The sequence below is a fragment of the Talpa europaea genome, assembly GCF_964194135.1.
Source record: "Talpa europaea genome assembly, chromosome: 10".
Taxonomy (NCBI): Eukaryota; Metazoa; Chordata; class Mammalia; order Eulipotyphla; family Talpidae; genus Talpa; species Talpa europaea.
The window spans coordinates 7,348,722-7,366,953 of NC_140077.1; the positions used below are offsets into that span (position 1 = coordinate 7,348,722).

The window sequence follows — 18,232 nt, forward strand, 5'->3', positions numbered from 1 at the left end:
CAAGGTCTGAGGAGCCTTTCAGGGCAGGTGCTTGCCTGGTGCTGGCAATTCCCAGCAGGGCTGCACTTGCGAATGTTCTCTCTCTTACTTATGCTTCTGTCTTGTTACCTGGAAAGAACACCCTGCGGGAAGCCTGACAGACCACACAGCCTGGAGGGAACCGTGTATCTCCTGCGCTTGGAACTGAGCAGAAACGCAGCATTTGGGAGCCCAAAACTCTGTCATGAAGCAGACTCCTCAGCCGAGCCTGGCCCCTCTCCTGGCCTCCGGGTCCTCATCAGGGCATGACAGAGCTGGGATGGGTGCTCAGGGGACAAAGGGCACAGGGTCTGTGTCTGGAGCACAGTAGGAGCTTGAGAGCTGGTTGGATGTGTGTGCGTGCTTTACCTTAACTTTTAAAAATTGTAGTGGAGTACGGCTGACTTAAGTTTTTCTCGTTTTAACCATTTCTTAGAGTTTTCATTCATCTCTCTTTTCTTTTTTTTTCTTTTTTTTTTTGCCACTTTAGCCACTTTAAAGTGAAGAGCGCAGGAGCTTTAAGTATTCGCAATGGTGTAGAGCCATCTCTGCTCTCTAGTTCCAGAATTTCTTCACCGCCCCAAACAGAAACAGGCGACCACGGTCTACTCCACAACCCCCTCCCCTGCCCCAGCTCTGGGCAGCTCTCACTGTCTGTGTCTGTAGATTTGCTTATTCTGGACATTCTGTGTGAATAGTGTCCTGCAGCGCGTGGCCTTTAGCTGTGACTGTCACCCATGTCGAGCGAGTGTCTAGTGAGTTTCTGACAGTCATTTGTGTTGGCAGCAGGTTTTTGGAAACAGTGACTTTAAGTAAAACAACATTTAATGAAACCAAATTGACCACAGACTGATTGGTATAAACAAGAGCTAAGTTCCTGTGGAATATTTCTAAATAAAGACATCACCAAAATTCTAAATAAAGACCGTAAAATACTTCCAGTATTAAACAGTCATTTGTATTCATTCATTCATTTTCCAACCTGCTTATTCCAGTTCAGGGTTTCAGGTGACCGGCAGCTGAGGGGACACGGTGGGGCGGGATGCCCTTCCAAAGCAGAGCACATCAGGCACACCCACAATCCCCCAACTGAGACACCTGCATGCCTCTGCACACATATCTGGGATGTGAGAGGGATCTGGGGTCCCTGGAGAAGTCCACACAGACATAGGAGGGCACCCCCACATGGTGGCACTGCTGGAAATCCATTTTTTCTCATCAGTGTTACAATGAAATAGTGTTGAAGGAAACATTCTTTCAAGACCTGCTGTACCTTGTTCCTTTTTTGACTGAGTAGTTTTCCCACAAGTCCTTACTTTAGAGAATTCTCCTGGTGGTCCTGAGTTTGTACTAAATACCCCTCACTCTGGGCCAGGAGTCTTCCTGTCATCATTTCGGAGTGGATAGTGTAGCAATTTAGTGACAGGAGATGTGGCTACAGATCTGTGGAAGCTGCAGGGTAGAAGCTGGGGGCTGGGCCCACTGACCCCTCCCCAGGGGAGCTGGGCTCTGGGAGGCCGAGACGCAGGGCAGTGGACTGGCCAGTCTTGCTGCAGCAGCTCCTCCAGGCCTGGCCAGATAATAAGCAGGTGCTGTGTCTCCCCAGATGCAGGAAAAGGCAAAGGACATCTACATGACCTTTCTGTCCAGCAAGGCCTCATCACAAGTCAACGTCGAGGGGCAGTCCCGGCTCAATGAGAAGATTCTGGAAGAACCACACCCACTGATGTTCCAGAAACTCCAGGACCAGGTAACCTGACTTCCCTGCTGCACCTTGACACCATTATTCCCAGCTTGGAAGAATTTAGTGAAACACTAAATGTCAGATTCTCTAGAAGTTGTCCCATTGGCTGAGGCACGTTGAGGTACTGTGGGCGGTGAAAGAGAGGAAAGAGCTCCAGGCTCAGGGAGCCCCTTCAGAGAGGTCGCCTTAGGACTGTTAACTCATGCTCTGCACATAGTTTATTTTTTGTTGTTGTTTTTAAATATTTATTTATGCATACAAGAGGTGGGGTACAGGCCAGAGGTGTGGGGCGGGGGGTAGGTGTATGTGTGGGTGTGGGTGAAGGGATTCCCCAGAGACAGAGTGGGGAGCAGAACAGGCAGATCTACTGAAATACACTGCTGAGGGGAGCAGCAGGCGCGTCAGGAGAGGTCTGCTGAGCCATGTGGGTTGCTCCCTGGCCGGCCGGGGATCGAACTCATGCTACAGAGGCTGCGGATTGCTTCACAGTGCTGCACTTAACCCCTTGCGCCACCAGGGAGGCCTCTACACACAGTTTGAACCAGGAGGGTTATTGGTCTTCTCGGCCCAGATGAGAAGGGAGACTAGGACTATTTGGGGAGCCCACCCCGAGGAATGACATGAGAGAGCTGCCGAGTTAGGAATGGACATAGTTTCTGGAAAGCAAGCACGGGAACTCACAGTGGAGGAACCTGGGGGCTGTCTTTTTGCAAACATCCAAACCTCACCCTCTGTCGGGTGGCCCAGTTCCGCGAGCTAGTTCATAACGAGGCTCCTGGGTCATAATGAAAAGGAGAACATTCGGTAGCAGATTCTATTTAAAGCAGGAAAAATTAGATTTATAAAATGGACTTCCACAGGGTAAACTTTAGTTTTCTGGCTAATTTATGAGGAATGCCAGCGGTGCTAGGCTGAAGGGTGGAAGTGCACTCCAGAGATTTTTTTAGACCTGAATTTGCAGACATGACTGCTGTGCTCTTGTGAAATGTTACATACACACTTGCAGAAGCGGAACACAGACAAATAGCAAACTCCTGCTGCCCTGTCCTTCCTGAGGAAGCGAAGGCCTCACTTGGCCCCTGGCGGAGACTGGCTTTTGGCTAAGTTCTGCACCCCTCAAAGGCAAACCAGCCCAGAACCACCTGGAGGGCTTGTGAAAACAGGGTTGGGCCCCACCCCAGGGTTCACTGTCAAATTCACTGGTTCCCAGGTGGGTTGAGACTTTGCCTTTCTAACAAGCAAGTGCTGCTGACCTGGAGGTCTTGGGCTGCAGCTTTGAGAAGGACTAGTCCTGGCATTGCTTGGTCTTTCGATCAGCTGGAGTGATCAAAAAAGCTTAAAATTTTTTTTCTTTCATTTAAGAAAGCCTTCCTCTGTCCCTTTCTGTATCTGCTCAGTCTTGCAATATGAGAAGTCATAGGGGTGTGTGGGGCTCACCTGGAGTGTCCAGCCCCACGCACACCCCAACCCGCCGGAGTCCGCAGAGTCAGGGAAGAACAAGTACAAATGCAAATCGGAGAAGTCAGTTGGGAATTTGCCAGCTGGCACAGTGCAAAGTGCAAATTCTCAGGAATTCTGAGTCTAATGTGGGCGTTCAGGGACCCCAGCTGGCAGGGAGATGCGCTGAGAGCCTCCTGGAGGTAGCGATTTTGAGCCATGGATTTGTGGAGGCCAGAACCGGAAGGTTCAGCAGAATGGCCGGCCGTGGCCATGTGGGGATTGGGAATATCCACCCGTGGATAAGAACTTCCTGGGCACTCTAAAGGGGCAGGGTTCAGGGCCTGGACTGAAGCCCCTGTGGTCTAGGAATTCTCATTAATTACATCTACTCAGGGCCCCCACGGTGCCCCACGCTCCCCTGTGTGCATTATCCCATCTATTATCCTGTCCAATGAGGACGATTACCCCATTTTGCTGATGGGAGAAGACTGGGCTCACCTGTCTTCAAGACCACACCCTGCTTGCCACCATCCCAGTCTGGGCTCAGGGGCAGCCTTCCTGGCTCCTTAGCTTCCCGGGAGGGTAGTTGGAGCTGGGGCACCTGTAAGGCTGTGCCATGCAGGCAGACCTCCTTCCCAGGGCCCCAGGTGCTGGGTGGGAGGGATGGGGGGGCCTGACATCTCCCGTGTGGTGGGACTTAGGGCTCCCGGGGGCCCAGATACCCTGTGGCTGGGGCTGAGGGCATTTCAGATGGAGCTGGACTTCGGTCCGCAGCCCACCCCACTGGATGCACAGATTGGAGAGGTGGGCAGGCTCGGAAAGGGGAACACATGGGACAGAGTGGGTAGCATGAAGGTGACAAAGAAAATCTTACAGTAGTTTTTATCTGCCCAATTATAAAAGTCTCGCATGCCCCACAAAAGAAACTCAGGGAGCCAAAATACAAAGACGAAACAAACCGAAGTACCCGTATGACCCAGACCTGCAAAGGCCACTCAGTCGTTTGATCTTTAGACTTTGTCTTTTTTTCCTGTAAATTTGCATATGCACACACATTAGAACAAATGTGGTACAGTGCGGTTCAAACTGCCTCATGGAAAGGACGCATTTTATATCCTCTCGTTAAAAGACATTTGTTTGAGACGGAGACAGAGGCGCTAGCTGTCTCTTCCTAAAACGAAACTGTCTGAGGACCCAGGATTTGGACTCAGAGCTAACTCCACAGCGAGTCTCCGCGCAGGCTCCCGAGGGCCTTGCTGGTCACCATCAAAGGTGCACTCAGCTCACTGTGGTTCTCTGCTCCGCAGGCCCCCACTTTCCTAGGTGGAGGAGAGGGAAGCCAAGGGGATTTCACATCACTTTTAAAAGCCTTTCAGTGGCTTTGGCTGCCTGAGCACCACTTGGCTTCACCCTGGAGCCAAGGCACCCCACCCCCCACCAGGAACACTGCAGGGTGGGTGGGGTGCTGCATGGTCAGGAGGCTGCTGCCCGCGCAGCGTGGACTCGGGCACAGCTGGAAGGTCCTCACCGAGCATCAGATGAGATAACCCAACATCCAGGCCTCATTAACAGGAGAGCTTTTTGGGTCTTCATCCAGGTCCTGTTTATTCTTGGTTCACACACAGATTCTAACAGGTTCTGGGTCTTTTCAGTTCACAGCAGAATGGAAGTGCTGGCGAGGACTGTGGCTTGTCGGTGAGAGGATGATGACTAGCAGGCAGGGAGGAGTCAGATACCAAACTTAAAACCACAGCACAGCGATCTGGAGCCACTGAGTGAGGGGGCGCACAACCCCTCCCCCCCAATACACCCTGGTGGGGGCAAACCTTGATCCGTGACTTGGTCCGTGATCCTGATGACCTCAAGGCAGGAAGCCAAAGTCAAATTGTGGCCAGTGTATGATGTGAAGATGTTGTTGGATACTTTAGTAAGCATTTCATCGCAGTGCTACCTAAGGGAAGTTTGGTATTTTCTGGTACTTCAGCCTCAAATTAGTGTAAGAGCCGGGAAGCAGCGACCTTACACCATGAATTACAATTCCTTGCCATGCCTTTTTTTTTCTTTTAAAAATTCACTCCAGGTGTATTTCAGTTCTGGTTGGTTTGTCAGTGTGCAGATTGGATTCTTTATGCTGCAAATATTGATGGAGGGAATGTGCTAGGAGCTGTGTGCAGCGCAGAAGTCAGCCCCTGTCTGCCCAGGGGGATCAAAAAAGACAAATGCTAAGTAGGAAATACAGCAGGTAATGGACTAAGAGTAACCAGGAGGGACCTGTCTTGAATCTTATGGTCAGGGAGGGCCGACTGAGAGGGGACTGAGATCTGTGACATGGGGAAGCCAGGTGACAAGTCTCAGGAGCGGGACCATCCAGGGAGAAGCCACCACAAGTGCAAAGGGCCTGGGGCAGGATTTGCCGAGTGAGGCTGGAACATGAGTGATGAAGGTGACAGAAGCTAGGTTGGGAAGGACTGGCCGGGCCTCTCCCGCCTGGGTCAGAACTGGCATTTCCATTTTAGACTGTGCAATGCCAGAGAAGGTAGTTCATAGATTTTTGTTTAAATGGAATCAAAGTTGCCCACCCCCTGTCCCCACCTGCCCCAGGCATTTGCCTTTTGAGACATGGGGTGGGAAGGACCGCATGTGACATACTTTGAGATTTTGTTTTTAAATCAACTTATGGTACAGAGAGGGCACCAGAATAGCATTTAACTCTCCTCCTGATGGCAAAATGTATAAATAAAACACCTTTATTTTTATTATTTTTTTTAATTTATATATATTTTACAACACGGTTCATTTTTTAAAAGATTTATTTATTTATGCATACAAGAACTGGAGTACAGGCCAGAGGTGCGGGGTGGGGGGGGGGTGAGAAGATTCACCAGAGACAGAGTGGGGAGCAGAGCAGGCAGACTGAAATACACTGCTGGGGGGAGCAGCAGGCGAGGCAGGAGAGGTCTGCTACCATGTGGGTAGCTCCCTGGCCAGGGATCGAACTTGTGCTGCAGTGGCTGCCTATAGCTTCATAGTGCTGCACTTAACCCCTTGTGCCACCAAGGAAGCCCCACCTCATTTTCATTTTCTAACAATGTTTGCTTCCCCCCCCACACCCAGGTGTAGTCCCTATAGAATTTACTTCGCCAATTCACTAATTCACCCATGCACCATCACCAGAGTCCCCTGAAAACACCTTTATTTTTGACACCCATAGAAGGCATGTCCTCTAGACTTTGAATTTGAGTCTTAAGGACTCCACAGGACTTATGGAGACAGATCAAACACACACACACACACACACACACACACACACACTCTTTCTTGAACTCATGAGCTGTGAGGGGATTTTGCCCCACACAGGGGATTTTGTCTAACATGGCCCATCCACCTCTGGTCTGTCCAGGAAACAGGAGCACTGTCCGGGGCATCAGAAACTTCCGTGGCCCGCCCTGGCACTTCGGAGCAGGAGCTAAGCTGAGCTGTTTCCTCTTCTCACCTACCCTCTGCCAGGGACCCTCAGACCTTCTCCTGGGCACACCCCAGCTCCACACCAGTAGCCTGTCCAGGCTCAGGGATACTGTCACCTTGTCCCAGGGGGAGCTGGGCCCGGGAGAGCTGGGCTGGCTTCCTTCACACTCTGTTGTCTGAGGGCCACATGTGAAGGGTATTGAGAGAGCACATTCTAGAACTGAGTTGAGAACTTGTGGTGCTTGACATTTTTTTCAGCAATTTTCATATAAAAATTGTCAGGGAAGAGCTTTTCATCCCCTTTTATGTTCTTTGGCTGGTCTAATAATTAAATTGATACAAGACAGAGTAACAAGAGAAAAAATATTTAATTTCGTAAGTACAGAGGCTCATAGATATGGGACCTCGGAAGTGACCAAAGCAGACAATTTTACACTTTTTGGACAAAGAAGCAACAAATCTGCCAAGAACCGACAAAGTAAGGAAACGCGGGCTTGGGTGCTGGTTGGTGAAGGACAGGCAGGTTTGTATGCGCGACCTCCTTGGCCCTGGGCACCTGTCTGTGGTGACCAGGACGCATCTCTATCTCCTGGCACAGGGAGGCCGCCTCTCACAGGGGAGGTTTATCTCCTTTTCAGGGGCCAGGAAGTCAGCAAGGCCTTCTTGCACTGCCTATTTCTCACATAATTTTAATTCAAAAAATGCCAAGTGGCACCTCATCTAAACTAAACCCAGTTCTGCAACTCCCATTCATAAAACTATTTTTCTTTCTAGTTTCATTAAAGGGTTAATTTCCCCTCATGCTGCATTTGAAAGGACATGGCAAGGGCTCTGAAAACAAGTGAGGATACACATTTAGTTTGTGTCTCCAATGTCCTTCTTTTCTTTTTTTTAAGATTTATTTATTTATACATACAAGAACTGGGGTATAGGCCAGAGGTGTGGGGGGTGAGAGGATTCATGAGAGACAGAGTGGGGAGCAGAACAGGCAGACTGACTGAAATACACTGCTGAGGGGAGCAGAGGGCGAGTCAGGAGAGGTCTGCTGCGCCATGTGGGTTGCTCCCTGCCGGGGATTGAACTCATGTTGCAGTGGCTTCTGATAGCTTCAAAGTGCTGAGACTTAACCTCTTGCGTCACCAGGGAGGCCCTGTCCTTGTTTCTGAGACATGTTCAAAGACTGACTAGACTTGGAGTGCACTTGCTGGAGACAGACACAGCCTGTACTGACACGCCTTCCGGCTGGTGAGGCCTCTCCAATGCGAGGCTGGGTGTGCTGTAGTCATTGGGGGCAGCTTCACCTTCAAACACCATGTGTGTCTTTTTGCTTGAATAAAGGCAAATCCTGATCAAGCACCATCCTGTCGGGAGCTGGCGAGGGACAGCGTCTGTGGCCCTGTGCACTGGGCACGTGGGCAGGACGCCTCCCTTCTCCTTTCAACAAGACCCCACCCCCTGCCACCTGCAGGCTTGAATCCCACGGCAGCGATGCTAAAGTTCACAGCCCTGGGCCTGCAGCTCACAGATGTGGGGCTGCTAAAACCCAAGCCTTCTGAGCCACAGCTGTCTTGACCTCTCCCCTCAAAAACAAAAAAACAAACAAACAAATAAACAAAAAAGCCCAAATCTGCAGAATGTAACTTAGTTGTCAGCTTGCATTTTCTGCTTCATGGCTGCCTGGCTCTCTGAAGGACCATCTGCTGTCTGGCTCTGCTCCTCTTCTGGAACTCCACCTCCTGCTCTTCCTTGCAGGTGACCTTAGGCATGTTGCCAGGTGAGGTCACCACCCAGCCCTGGTGATGCCAGTTCTTTTCATGAGAGAAGCCTGGTTTTGTAGAACCTTCTGGAACCTTCTAGGGCCATCTTGTTTTCTATGCTCAAGCTAGGAGTGAGGTGACATCAGTTTGTCCAAGGGTTGTTTGTGTAAGTTATCACAAGCTGAGTCACTTAGAACAACAGAAGTTGATTTTCTCATGATTCAGGAGACTCCAGTAGCTCAGTTCTCGGAAGCCTGAGAACAAGGTGTCAGCCAGGCTGTGCCCTCTGTGTGCTCCAGGGGGCTTCTTCCGTGCTTCTTCCTAGTTCTGGTGGCGGCTCCCCTTCCTTGGCACGTAGCTTTATCCCTTCCCATTCACCCTCTGTCTTCACATGTCCTTTTTCCTCTGTCTCTCTGTGTGTTCTCTCTTTCATTACAATTTTTTTAAATTAAAGTAACAATTGTTTATAACATTATATAGGTTCCAGGTGTACAGCTTTATCAAGCAGTATCCCTATATATTACACTATGTTCATCACCAGATGTCAGCTTTCCTTCCCTCATCATACCTGATTTACCACCCCCTTCCCTTTCGGTGACCACTATTTTGTTCTTACAGTCTAAGAATTTGCATTTGTTTTGTTTCTTTATCTTCTATGTATGAGCGAGATCGTACAAATGTTTGTCTCTCTCTGACTTATTTCACTTAGCTTAATTCCCTCTAGATCCATCCGAGTTGTTGCAAATGGCAGGATATCATCTTTCTCTTTTTAATAGCTGAGTAATATTCCACTGTTTGTATATTTCATCTTCTCTATCTAGTCTTTCGTTGATGGGCATTTAGATTGTTCTTATTCCTGGCTATTGTGACTTATCTGTGATGGACATGGGGGAGCCCATATATAACACTTTCAATCAGTGTTTTTGCATTCTTTGAATACATGCTCAGAATGCTCCTTTTTTATGTTTATCGAGATAACATTGGTTTATAATGTTACGCTGTACATATTTTAGGGGTATTTTAGGGTACCTATTTTAGGATAAAAACACTGTACATATTTTAGGGGTACAGCTTCACACCTCTACAAATGTACATCACACCTGTCACCACCAAAACACCAGTAACCTCAGCCATTTTCCAATGGGCCCATCCCCCACTGTCTCTCCCCTGTTCCCTGATAACCTCAGTCAGAAACGCTCCTTATCTCACAAGGCCACCACGCCTGGACAGCGGATAGACCCTAAATCCAGGATCACACCTTGTCAGGTCCTCCAGGAACACTATTTCCAGATGAGGTCACATTACGAGGTTCTAGGTGGACGTAAGTTTTAGGGGGAATGCCATCCAACCCACCACATTGATCTTTAGGGATGGTCATGCCACAGTAAACACACAAACACACTCTAAGAATATATTTGAGATATCGTGTTTAGTTCTAGTACATTTTTAAAATGTAGTGTTTAGTCATTAACAGTCACATGATCTTTATGCAGACTTTGTTTTTAATGACTACATGCTGATATGCCACAGAAATGGCAGGGTGGCCTAGTGGCTAGGGGTGTGGGGCAGAGCTAGACTCTCCAGGAGCTCAAAATGTGTCGCTGGAAACAGGGTCTTTAAAGGGGTGATTACTGTTCAGTGAGGTCATTGGGGTACCCCACTCCCATCTGACAAAAAGAGCAAGTCAGGACCCAGATGCACGTGGAGGAAAGACCACGTGGGGACAGGGGAGGAGACAGTCCGCAAGTCAAGGAGGGAGGCCCAGGAAGCTGCACCCCTTCTGACAGCCTTGATCTTGCAGCCTCTGGAATTGTGAGCAAAGAAATGTCTGTGGTGTATGTCACCCAGCCTGCGGCACTGGTTATGGTGGCCCGAGAGGACCGCGGGTCATGGCACGGAAACTCTTCCTTGGCATCACCTGGGCCTGACAAGGGTTAAATGAGAGGAGGCGGTGTGCACTGCCCAGTGCAGTCGGAGGTGCTGGTGGCAGTGCTGGGCCCCCAGCTACATCTCTCCAGCGCTCTGGCTTCCGCTCCTTCACAGGGCACGCGCTCACTGGGCGCCGTCTGCCATCGCGCCGTGATGGACCGGCTGGCTCGTGCACCGTGAGAGGTCTTAGACGCGTCATCCATCTTCCAGGCCAGCCTGGCGGAGCACACCCACCACGGGGGCCTGTGATGAGACCCTGGACTCACTGCCCAAGGCCGGCGCCCAGGACACCCTACTGGGTGGCAGTGGGGAGCTTGCTCTGCAGACCCAGGCAGTCAGGCAGCTGACCCCGGGCAAAGGCGCCCCTTGTGAGTCACCTCCCTTTCCTTTTTCCAATCTCTCAGGCACCTGTCCCCTGCAGGTACCTCCCCTGCCACCCGGCAGCAGCACCAGGGTTGCGGGGCGGGGAGGTTCCTGGAGAGGGAAGCCCCAGCTTGAAGGAATTCCTGGGCATTCCACGGCTGCCCACGCTGGGAGTGGTCCTTACGTTCTTGCTAAATAGTTGGGGTGCGAGGGGAGAAGAGCCTGCGGTCTGTGGGGTGCGGGGCTGAGCGCAGGCACGGAGCATTCCCTGCAGCTGAAGTGCCTCCCCCGCCCTCCCCGGCTCCCGGGCCGGGGTCCCGCCAGCCCCTGCTCTTTCTCTTCTTGCCTTTGAAGCGTGAGCCTCGGAGCCATCGCAGGCAAACAGGATGTTCCACTCCCACACGCAGACTGCACATGAGACACTGGGTTGAACCGCATCCTGCTGGCAGTGGTGGGTCCCTGGTGGGGGGGGAGCGGGGCCAGGTGTGAGGAGGGGCGCTCGTGACGCCAGAGCCTCAGCCCCTCCATGAGCATCCGTTCCGGACTCTGAACTAGGGGGGTGTCTTCCAGCTCCCTCTTGGGGCTCCGGGGCCTGGAAGGGCTGAGCAATGCAGGTGGTGACGCCCGCTCAGCACGTTTGTGGGGGTCCACCGAGCGATAATGGCATCCATCCCCTCTGCACCCTGGCTGTGATGGGATTTTCTGGGCGTTTTTTTAAGAATTTCAGGTAATTTCTCTAAACCTCAGCGAACGAGTGTAGGGTGACAGCATTGCTCCAAAATAGGCAACCGCTGTGAGGAGCAGCGGTGGGGGCTTGGGGAGTCGTGGTCTCTGAATGGTTGGAACTTGGACAAGACAGCAAGGGCACCCGGGGAGCGCAGCCAGGGGGCGAGAGTCCCAAGAAGACCCAAATCCTAAGCCTTTCACCCGGCTGTGTCTGTAGCCAAGGGATTAGGCGTCTCCCCTGTGGGCAAAGCCATCTTGAGAAAATGAAGGTCGGCTCTGGGTGGGTATTCTGAGCCCTCCCCTCCTCCAGACATCTCCCTTACAGCGCGCTGGTGCCTGTCGGGAGAGCACTGGCTTAGAGGATGTCAAGGTTTTGCCACCCACTTGATAACCGCGCCTGGCAGAGAGAGACGTTCTGAGCACCTCTGGAATTTTCCACTTGTGGAGCCCATGGTGTTGCCGTTAGGTGAAGGCGCTGGGGTGCACCGTGTGGGTTTTTAGTCTGCAGAGGGTCCTGAGAGTTCAGTGGAAAGATCTGAGAGGAAAGGAAGGAGAGGGATTTCTCCAAAAAGAGTGTACCCCGGGCGCTCAGAGGGGTTTTCCTTCCTGCTTCTCCTTTCCCCCCCACTCTGTCGGGCAAGGGACGGGGCCGTGGATGGGCTGGGAGTGGGGGATAGTGGGTACTGGGCAGAGGGACCATGGCTGAGAAGAGAGGGGACGCCCTTGAGGGCCCGCCTTGCAGCAGGACGCCACTCTCCAACCCAGGGGCCTGGGCTACCTCCGGGTCCTGAGCCCCCATTCCATTGCGATCATTTTGCGGAGGTCCCAAATCTGGCCCACTGCCCTTTTCTTATTTAGGGCCCGTTTCCAACGCCTCCCCTTGTAACGGCTGCACTTTCATCCTCCTGCCTAGCCTAAAACAAACCCGTTTTGCTCTTGGCGTAATGATAGGTTTGCTTGAGGTCTTGGACGCCAGGCCTGCGGGGCTGGACAGTATCAGCATCATCTGATAAGGCCTCTGAGACGTCTTTTCTCTGCAGACAGTGTCAATTCCTCTATCTCAGACGTGGAGGAGAGAGAGCCCTGTGTTATCTACCCAAAGAATGTGGAGATGGTTAAATCTCTTGATCCAGGGATGTGCACCAGTGTGGTGGGACTCTATACTCCATGAAAAATACTCATAGATGTGTCTGTGTGCGCCCCTCAGCTGTGAGAGTCCTTTGCAATCACCTGAAATCTGCCGGGGCTGCACCAGCTGACTTCGGCTTTCTCGGCGTGGGCCTGTCCCTTGTATTCGCCTGCTCTGGCATGAGATGGGAGGGTGGTGAGCGCTGGGTGGGCGAGTCACAGCCCGGTCGGCCATGTAGCTCACACACTTCTCCTTCTCGTCCTTAGATCTTCAATCTCATGAAGTATGACAGCTATAGCCGCTTCTTGAAGTCTGACTTGTTTTTAAAATACAAGCGGACGGAGGAAGAGGAGGAAGAGCCACCCGATGCCCAAACAGCCGCTAAAAGAGCTTCGAGAATCTATAACACCTGAATGTCTGAGGAGCCGGCAGGACTGGCAGCTGTCGGAGGCGTTGGGGCCCGGCCCCAGCCCCAGGACCTTCCGTGGGATATGTGTATTTTCAAAACCTTCAGTGGGATATGTGTATTTCCTTCACTGCTTGGCCAGTAAGTTTTGCATGACTGTCGCTGATCTAGCTTAAGAAAACAAATAGCTTTGAAATTTTAGTACATACACAAACACACTGAGCTCACACTGAATGCTCACACTGAGCATTTTATAGTTTGATTAAAATTCACTTGAAACCATCAGGTGAGACTCAGAGCCACCTATTGCCTGCGAGTCTTTCCCTGGCCACCGCGGAGGGGTCACGCATGTCCCCAGATCCCCCGCAAGTCAGCTCAAGAAGGAGTCGACCTGACAAACTCAGGGCCTCTGGGGTGGTGTCTGTCCGGCGTGTGTTGGGGTAAGCACTTCTCAAGAGCAAGTTCAGTGCTGGGAAAAGAAACGTCTGCCTTGACAGCTCCTGCAGATTTGGGGGGCAATGTGTGAGTAGCAGGAGAAGGTTCAGTTTCTTACGTGTGGGTTTATCCTGGTTTTGTTCGCAATCTGTGACATTTCATGCGACACAGACAAATAGCTCATCTTGACAGAAACAGGATCTCCACCATGAAGAAAGACAGACAGCGGGAAGTGGTTCAGGGGCCCTGTGGCATCTTGACTGGTGTTAAATGTTAAATGGGCAGGTGGGATGCCCCTTCTCCCCAGGCCCATCTGGGGGTCCATCGTGACCCCTCTGTTATGTCCCTACCCCTTGCTTGTTAGTTCTGGGCTTGAGACTTTCACAAAGGGAAAGAAGTGCTGTCTTTACGAGTCCCTTCCTCTCAGGAGGGAGCCTGGAAGTAAGCTTAGCCCCACCCCGCCGCTTCCCCCCTACCCACCCACCGCCCAGCCCAGGGCCTGGTGTTGAGAGCGAGGCCGCGGGGCCCAGGTCGGCCAGTTCCCTTCTGCTCATCGTCCCTGCATCTGCTGCTGCCAGACTGTTGCAGGCATGTTTGCCAAACCTTAACCTCCTGTTTGTACAAACCAAGCCACCAGCCGCTGTGAGCTGCGGTCGGACCTGCCCACGTAGAACCCCTGCTGGCGAGGGGCTCTGTACAGTTTCTTGGGATGCTTCTGAGCCAGGGATGAGTTTCTCAGTCCCACTGGGATGAAGCAGGCGTGCTGGTTCTGTCTGGGGTAACCTCGTCCACTTGGTCACCAGGCTCACCTCTCCCCTAGAGGGGAGACTCTTGGGTAGCCCCCTAGATTCTCTAGCCTAGTTGTCCATTCATCATGGTCTAAAACCCAACCTTCCAGCTTGGGCTGGGGGACAGGATGGCCTTTGGGGAGCCCTTCACTGCTGAGAACCAGGTCTCCTGAGTTTATCAGAAATGGCAATTGCTACATCCAACAGGGGAGTTCCCCACTTCTCTAGTTCTTCCCAGGCAGGCCTGGGTGCCTGCCTTCAGAACCTTGGGATGAGACAGCGATGCTGAGAATGACACCCAAGAGCCCTGACACCTGAGAGCTTCAGTCCCTCTTTAACCAAAGTGGGCAGATGCATTAAAAAAAAAGGATTAGAAACGACACAGGTTTTCTAGCTCAACTTAGAGTTTATGCACCAGAGCGATGCAGTGCTGCAGACCCACCCCTCCAGAGCACTGGCAGGTTGGAATCACTTCCATGGGCTCTGAGGCACAGGGCTGCTCCCACTTACCTGGTGATGTGGGTCAAGTGTGAGAGCCCAACAGAGCCTGATAAAAGAGGTGACTGGAGGTAGGCATCCCGCCAGTGTCAGGGAAACCCCAGATGTCAAAGCATCCAAGCAAAAAGCATGATCAGCAAGGCGGTCTGCAAGGCCCCAAACTAGGCCTGCAGGCCATGGATGTTGTATTTGATGGGACATGTGTTTTAAAATTTAGGCAGAGCATTTGGCCACAGACCTCACCATTCTCTGTTGCCTCCAGCAGGCCACTCATGTTCTGCTAGCTCCATTGTTTGTGCCCTGATCTACATTTCCCATGTGCAGACAGCTTGGCCTGCATGGCCTTCCCTTTGTGACTTTGCATGTGCCAGTTAAACCTCCAAATTCACTCTCCCTGCCTGCCCGGCTTCCTCAGAGTACAGTGTGGTCCACAGTCCCCTCTTCTGCCTCCTCAGTTGAGCCTGATAGGATCACCATAAGCTTGCAGGGCAAACTCCCAATGACTCCCATTGCCTCATACACAAAATCTTAGAACGTGGGAGACCAGCACTTTCTCCCATTATAGAGTTGGGAAACTCAGAACCAATTATATGACTCACACAGGCACATGCTTGGGAGTGGTGGAGTCTGAGGCTGGAACCAAGCATTTGGTCTGATCCCAGCTTTGTGATGGGCCCATGTTCTGCCTGGACAAGGGAAGCTTGGGTGGAGTGAACACTGGTCTTTGGCAAAGATGGACACACACAGTCATGCTTTGCTTAGCAACAGAGATCTGTTCTGAGCAACATGTCACGGGGTGATTTTGTGCCAAGATCAGGTGATTTTGTGCCAAGTGACACAACCCTAGATGGCATCTCCTACTTCACACCTATGGTGTAGCTGATTGGGACCACATGGTACAGCAGCCTGCTGGCCACCGAAAGGTCTGTCAGCAACGCCCGGCTGTGCTCACACAACAGATGTTTGATGCGCTCCTGCTGTACCCCAGCCAATTACCAGACACAGGAATGTAGGGGGTGATGGAACGAGGCGTCCGCTGCCTTCAGGGAGGAACTGAGTCAGAATGGGGTATTCACGACAAACTGCCACAAGAAAGGGCCTGGCCTCTGGAGAGGGACGGATGGGATGAGCTGGGCTGGTTGCGGTCACCCCTCAAGTTCCCAAGCTCAGAGGTCTTCCCCCCAATATTAGGATGACTGTCCTTAAGGGGACAAGCTTTTGTTCCAGTCGCTGGTGAACGCTAGACAAGGAAGAGTCCGTCCATGACGTTTGCCACGCTGTCTTGCTCCCGAGGACTCGGGCACCTCACAGGTTCGAGCTGGGGCTGACGGGCCGGTGCCCAGCTCCCAGGTACTGGCTCTGCATTTGGAGCACGTTGTTCACGAGCTTTGCAAACGATGAGGCCAGCACAGTCAGGACTCACGTTCTGTCATTATTTACTTTCATTCTGGCTGCGGATTTTTTCCTACTTGCATTTATCTAAGCGCTGAGTGGTCTGTTGTACACCAGCGTGCAGGGGCTTCAGACGCCATTTCTTCCAGGCTGTTGCCTGCCGTGCAGTGAGTGCTGTGAAAGACCCAGCGCCTGGGCGGGGAGGGGAGCCCTCAAGCAAAGCTGGGCCAGGTGGAGTCCGTGTGGAGAGGGCCCCCCAGTCTTGGATAAAGCCCTGGTTCTCCCGGGATCTCCACAGCACCCCGTCTTTGCCAAGCCAAAGCGGTTCAAGCAGACACCCGGGGTTCCTTCTCTTGGGGGCTCTGAGAGAAGATCTTACACCTAAATGGGTGTGTTGGATGGAAGGGGTTCCTGGTGTAACTCCACCTAGAGGGAGGGGAGGGTCTTCTCCCAGTTCAGCAAAGCCATTGGATAGTGGCCTGAGGTGGGCGCAGTGAGCTCGGCTCATCTCTACATCTCCGTCCATCCTCTAGATTCTTCTCCAGAATGCAGCTCCAATGTGTCTGTGCCCCCCAGTCTCCATGGGCCTGGGCCCCACCATGCTGCCTCCCCGTCTCTTGCCCAGATGGGATTGCCTCCTTGCTGGCCAGTCCCCACTCCTCCCTCCTCCCCATCTTCCAGAAGCACTGCCCTGACCATGCTCACCTGCCTGCGCCCCTGGTGTGCCTTTTCCTTGTCCTGAGGATAAACGTTCAGATCAGGCCTGTGGCCACCTGCTCCCCATGAGCCCGGCCCCACCTTGCCTCGCCCGTTGTGGGGTCTGCCCGGTGGGTCTCTCTGCAGACCCATGAGCGGAACAGGGCTGCTCTCTGCAGCCTCTGCCCAGGCGCCTCCTCCCACGTGGACTGGCCACTCCGTCATCTGGGGAGGCTTTTCCCACAGTCCTCCGAGCAGCCCTCTGCCCTACGATCCCCCAGTCCCTCGGGGGCCTGCAGGTGGCTGTTAGGGGCTTGTGCCAGCTCTCCCTGGGGACAGGACTGGGCACGTTGCTGTGCATCCTGCTGCTACAGTGTCTGCTCCTCCGTGCAGTGGGGACTGACCTTCCATTCGAGCTGCATTCTGGAGAAGAATCTAGAGGACCGACAGCTCAGATGTGGAGACGAGCCGAGCTCACTCTGCACCCACCTCAGGCCACTATCCAATGGCTTTGCTGAAACTGGGAGAAAACCCGCCCCTCCCTCTAGTGGAGTTACACCAGGAACCCCTTCCAGCCAACACCCAAAGCCACCGCGGCTTAGGGTTGGCGGTGCCAGGAGGACCAGCCCGGTCATTTGGATCCCACGGCCCACCAGACTGGGCCAGATTCAGCTCTGGCCACTCCGTTCCACATGGTCATTCCAGCTTGAAACCGGGACTCCCTCTGTTCTCTCGGGGAGAAAGAAGGCCCTCACCCAGCCGTCTTGGCCCAGCCCTCCCTTCCTGGGGGACGCGCAGCCAGGGAGGCAGAATCAAGTGCTCCCTGGACAAGTCTGGCTTGGCGTGTGCAACCAGCCTCCCCGTCACCCCCCGCCTCTAGCAATATATCACGACCATCTTTCTATGCCAATAAACATAATTACACACCATAAAAAGAGTCCAGTTCCAAGATTATCTAGGGGAGATAAATGTTTCCCTCATGCTAATTCCAGCACAGTTTATATGCTGTTTTGCAACGCTGGCAAACTGTTTTCTTCTTATTTAAGCATTTAAAACTCTGTTTTTTAAACTGTTATGGCATTCAGATCGCCTAAGAGTAACAGATGTCTGCGTGATTGAGTTGTTCCCAGGAAAAGAATTTGCTGCTGCTCGGTCTCCGGAGGAAGGATGTCCTTGCAAGGATGTGGCTTTGGGTGCATATGGCCCCCTCGCCCTGTGAGAAGGGGGTGGGCGGAGGCAGCCTGCAGGCTGCTTGTAAATATCTGCATCCAGATCCTGGTGGCCAGCAGGGAGGAGGCTGCTCCTCAGCCGGGCCCTCCCCTCCTGCAGGGAGCGTGTCTCCTGGTTTCCCAGGTGACCTGCAGGCATGGACGCGTGGGTCTCTTCTGACTCCAGAACCTTAGCAGTGGGAGAGCCTCGATTGTCAGTGTTACTTTTTTTTTTTTT

The 18,232-nt window shown here is 52.5% G+C and overlaps 1 protein-coding gene across 4 annotated transcripts in view; it reads left to right on the forward strand.

Moving 5' to 3' along the window:
- RGS10 (regulator of G protein signaling 10) overlaps positions 1–13,022 on the forward strand; it is a 35,907-nt gene extending 22,885 nt beyond the window's left edge. For 2 of the 4 annotated variants that reach the window (XM_084246083.1, XM_084246085.1), the window contains exons 4-5: positions 1,625–1,768; positions 12,838–13,022. In XM_084246083.1, coding sequence (XP_084102209.1) covers positions 1,625–1,768; positions 12,838–12,984 — 291 coding nt within the window. In that variant the 3' untranslated portion in view covers positions 12,985–13,022. The remainder of the gene's footprint in view (positions 1–1,624; positions 1,769–12,837) is intronic. The other 2 variants (XM_084246084.1, XM_084246086.1) reach the window with 2 other exon arrangements.
- The last annotated feature ends 5,210 nt before the right edge of the window (positions 13,023–18,232 follow it).